Raw genomic sequence first — 4573 nt, forward strand, 5'->3', positions numbered from 1 at the left:
CACTCATCAGTCACTCCTGTCTTACTCTCAAGTATACATATCTTATACAAACATTGCACATACAATATGTCATTCTTGATTCCATCATCCTTCTAACAGGTGTTGCAATTCAGATTGAACTTGGGAATAACTCAAGAAAGCTAAAATCGGTCCAACCCGACCACAAGAATAGACCTGTTCGTCGTAGCAGTAAGTTTGTTTCAAACCAGTAACCACCCACAGGGGCAGACATGAAAAATAAATTAGTGTTATTTATACGCTAAAATCCCGATCACTACCCATAGAAGTTGGTTAATCCCCCCATCGCCCCCATGAAAAAAATCTTGGGTCCGTCACTGACCACACAACTCAGTCCAAAGGATTTTCAAATTGACCAATTCATCAAGCAAATTTAATCAAGTTCTATTTATTTGATATTATGATTTGGTAGGAACACTAATGTAAATCCAGAAACCCTCCAAATAATTATTCTAAGTTCTTTTTCCCCAACAATCAGTTCATTTGGGCACAACCTTCCTATCATAAACTTGAATGTTTTTCAAATGATTCTAAAGCCTAGGAGTGACACGTGGCGGGTCCCATGGTGCCACGATATGGTTGCGGGATATCTCCGCCAGGGAACGACACCCGCTTAACGCCATTGTAAGCTCAAGTTCATCATGCAACATTTGTAGAGTCTTTCTGACACCAGCCTCACCATCTACCGCCAATGAAAACACCACCGGTCGACCAATCTGAAAACCATCATAATATAAATGGTCAAATTCTTTTATTTGAGCATAACCATGTTAGTTACTTACAAATACACCAGATGCACCAAGAGCCAATGCTTTGAAGACATCCGTCCCACGCCGAATGCCTCCGTCAAGAAATACTGGAACCCTGTTTTGAGTAGCTTTAACAACCTGTAAAACATAACCACTTTTTTTTTTGTAAATCATTGATATTATATATGTTTAAGAAAACCTATATTATTATCACTATTATATGACCTCTTCTAAAGCCATAATAGTTGCAGGAACATAATCAAGTTGCCGAGCCCCATGGTTTGACACAATAATTCCCGCTACTCCATATTGCACCGCGATCCTCGCTGAATTAAATTTTGGAAAACAAAAAAAAATGATAGATTAATAACCATAAGAATTAGTATAATTATAGAACTATAAATTAAAAAAAAAAAAATCGTTCGAATAATTTACCATCCTCGGCAGTTAAAACGCCCTTCACTAGAATAGGTAACGGGGTTATTGATTTGAGCCACTGCACATCCTGTCCCAAAAATAAATAAATGATTAATTTAACAATAACTGTATCTGATATAGTTGGTGAAAATTCACATAAATACACATGAAAAAAAATAAAAATATTAAAAAAAAAAAAAAAAAAAAAAAACTCACTTTCCAACTAAGAGACCTGTCAACTTGACCTGCAACATATGAAGCTAATCCAGAGTCATCTGTCTGCAAGTTGATCACAGTTATTGATGTTATAATAAATTTATAATGGAAATGAAGAAAACTCGAAACCCGTAAATGTTTTATTGTATTAAACCTTATCTAGCTTGCCGAGATTTAACCCGTCAAAGTTCTTCAAGGAAAGATTTGGTGGCAGAACAAATCTGTAAATGGACACATTCAAGAATATAACATGTATATATATATATAATAACTGGATAATAGTATTGCGTATATACCTGTTTTTGATATCAGATTCCCTTCGGCCAAGTCTCGGGGTATCAACAGTGAGGACAATCGCCTTGAAACCAGCCTTTTCGGCCCGTTTCACCAGCTGAGTTACCACATTCCTGTCTTTATACACCTAACAATTTGCAGATATATTTAAGGAACATTAATTTAAAATTTGGAAACTGTTAAATGAAATAATCTGTGTGTATGTATGTTTGGAAAATGTTTCATAAGATAGGAGGGGACTCACATAGAGCTGAAAAAACCGAACACCAGGACCAGTTGAAGCAACCTCCTCGACACTAGAGGTACCCCACGAGGATAATGTCTGGAAAACAAAGGGCGTATAATGTAATGAAGTGAAATTCAAAGGTGGAAAACAACAATATACGAAAGACGTGAAGGCGAAAAACAGTGGAAAATAATTAAATAAATGTAAGGGACTAAACCATGATGGTTCCAGCAGCTGCTGATGCTCTTGCAGTTGCATACTCTCCTGTACCAAATTAATCTTGTTTTAAGTTATATAAGAATCGTCTAATCGACTATAATAAAAAGAATATCGATTCTCTTTATCTTTACCATCAGGGTGAGCCATTTTCTGCATAGCAGTAGGTGCAACCATGATCGGCATAGAAATCTTGAAGCCCAAAACCGTTGTGGTCATGTCTATCTTGCTCACATCAACAAGTATACGCGGCCGAAACCTATAGGAAAAAAAATTAACTAATGTCATATTGAATATCAAAAAACCCTCCTATAATCATTAAATCAAAGAAACATATTACAAGATTCTCGAAAAAGCATATCGATTCTCTTTAAGAGTCCACTCATCTTCTGCGCCCGACGCGTAATAATCATAGATCATTTTGGGCAACTTTTCCTTTGCAAGTGTCTCATACTCCATAACATTGGTAATCTCCATCTTTAACAAGAACCCAAAAAAAAAAAAAAAACAAATCAATTGAGTTTGTTTTAGGCACTCACTTATGATCATACTTTTGCACTAGCATATATAATTTTATTTACAGTTTATTAAAAAAAATGCAAAAAAAATCATAACGTTAGCAACTACAAAAATCATAACTTTAGCAACGGTTGATTAAAAAATACAAAAAATACACAAAAGTTGATGAAACAGTAAATCCGAATAATTTTATCATATCATAACTTTAGCAACTATTACATGATCATCTAACAGGAAGCATGTAAATAATCAAGATCATCATATTAAACCTAACAACCGATTATATGTTTTCATGTTAATCCAAAACATAATTAATTTGTGAGAAAAGGGCAAATAAAAAGTAAAAAAGAATGAAAAACAGAAAATTGATAAACGAACAGACCTTGATCGAGTAGTGATTAGTGAAAATAGTGTCGTCTGTGATGGATTGCAGGTGGCGGAAATGGGTAGTGAGAAGAAGTTTCACGGGAGTAATACAAACAAAGTGGTGGTGTAAGGGCTCACGTGATCATCGGTTTAATAATTGTCAAAATAATTGAATCTTTATTTTCAATTTTAAAATACTTTGTCACAAAAAATCATTGGAATATACAATATCTGATTATTTAATTAAATGGTATTTTGTGTTTTTACAAGTTTGAAATTTTCAATTTTAAAATACTTTGTCACAAAAAATCAGATTAATTATTAGATTAGATTGGAATATACAATATCTGATTATTTAATTAAATGGTATTTTGTATTTTTACAAATTTGAAATGTGTATTTAAATCTTGCAACTCCGAAATTATATTGCAGTTAATAACTGCTTTGGTTAGAGAATTCATTATATATATATACACTGGTGATATCTTATTCCTTTCGTCTTTTAAAATCATATTATGTAATATAATGCATAGATACATCACATTCCTTATCTTCTTGTGCTTATGAGCCCGGAGGGTCGTTGAATTATACCACATTTAGATTTTTAAAATCATGAGAACGATTTTACAAACGTAGACAAGATAGTAGCCACGTTTGTATTGTCTCCCCTTGACATGAAATGGACACCTTTGTGGGTTTCAAGCACCTCGTTAGTGAATAACGGAGATTGGTGGAAAACACTGATGTCGTTGTTGAACCAGTAGATCCAAAAAAGTACATATGCCAAATCCATAAATCACTTAACATCACCGCTTCTAGCTTGTTGGATATTTGTGATCACCTCTCATATATTGATCCCGCAAACTCGTCTGACATATTTCATAAAGTTTCTAAAAGGTTGAGAGGTTGAAAATTACATTTCATAAACAATGAAATTTGACAAAATTTGGGATATCAATGAAAAATGCACCGACTTAGTATGGATATAAATACAAAACATTTGGATTCAAAGCTAAAACAATATGTAATCTAGATGTGGGTTTTAAGTGAAAAATGTTATTTTGTTAATATTATGAGAAAACTCAAGTAAAATCCAGGAAAAAGAAGAGGCTATTTATGAAAAATTCACCGACATTTAACTTTAAGATTATGTATAATATTTAATTTAATAATACGTTTAGATTATAAAACATATAAGAAAACACAATTAAAAAATTCAATAAATACATATATTTTTTTTATTTCACATTGTATCATTTATTCAACTCCATTGTATTACATGAGATTAAAAAAAACAGTTTTCTCTTGTTGTATGTTTTGCGATGACAAAAAATAAAATTCAATGACAATCGCTATCCAAAGTTGTTTTCTTTTTAAAATAACCACTATTTTCACATGGTCTGTACATGGCTTTTTCCAAAGTCAAAAAATAGAGATAAACTTAAACTGTTGATTATTGATAAAAATGATATTTTCCGAGTAGGACATTCAATGTTGTCTACAAAGAAGTTTCTAGAGATTTGTCATTTGTATTTGTATTAATAGAATTATA

At 32.5% G+C, this 4573-nt stretch overlaps 1 protein-coding gene across 1 annotated transcript; it reads right to left on the minus strand.

The window, feature by feature from the left end:
• Positions 1–377: 377 nt before the first annotated feature.
• LOC110918427 ((S)-2-hydroxy-acid oxidase GLO1) lies at positions 378–3194 on the minus strand. The gene is made up of 12 exons (XM_022162743.2): positions 3038–3194; positions 2477–2613; positions 2271–2395; positions 2138–2184; positions 1939–2016; positions 1697–1821; positions 1555–1621; positions 1401–1463; positions 1203–1272; positions 993–1093; positions 801–905; positions 378–734 (listed from the first exon to the last, which is right to left on the minus strand). Exons 2-12 carry the CDS (start codon positions 2611–2613, stop codon positions 549–551), a joined length of 1104 nt encoding a protein of 367 aa, XP_022018435.1. The 5' UTR covers positions 3038–3194; the 3' UTR covers positions 378–548.
• Positions 3195–4573: the final 1379 nt, after the last annotated feature.

The sequence above is a fragment of the Helianthus annuus genome, chromosome 16 (genome assembly GCF_002127325.2).
Source record: "Helianthus annuus cultivar XRQ/B chromosome 16, HanXRQr2.0-SUNRISE, whole genome shotgun sequence".
NCBI lineage: Eukaryota > Viridiplantae > Streptophyta > Magnoliopsida > Asterales > Asteraceae > Helianthus > Helianthus annuus.

What these genes read in the sequence shown, in the direction of transcription:
- LOC110918427 (XM_022162743.2), bottom strand. Translation starts at nt 2,613, where the DNA reads ATGGAGATTACCAATGTTATGGAGTATGAGACACTTGCAAAGGAAAAG. An exon ending in CAGCTGCTGGAACCATCATG is followed by an intron (nt 2,017 to 2,137) that starts GTTTAGTCCCTT and finishes TTTGTTTTCCAG; the next exon opens with ACATTATCCTCGTGGGGTAC. An exon ending in ATCTCGGCAAGCTAGATAAG is followed by an intron (nt 1,464 to 1,554) that starts GTTTAATACAAT and finishes ATCAACTTGCAG; the next exon opens with ACAGATGACTCTGGATTAGC.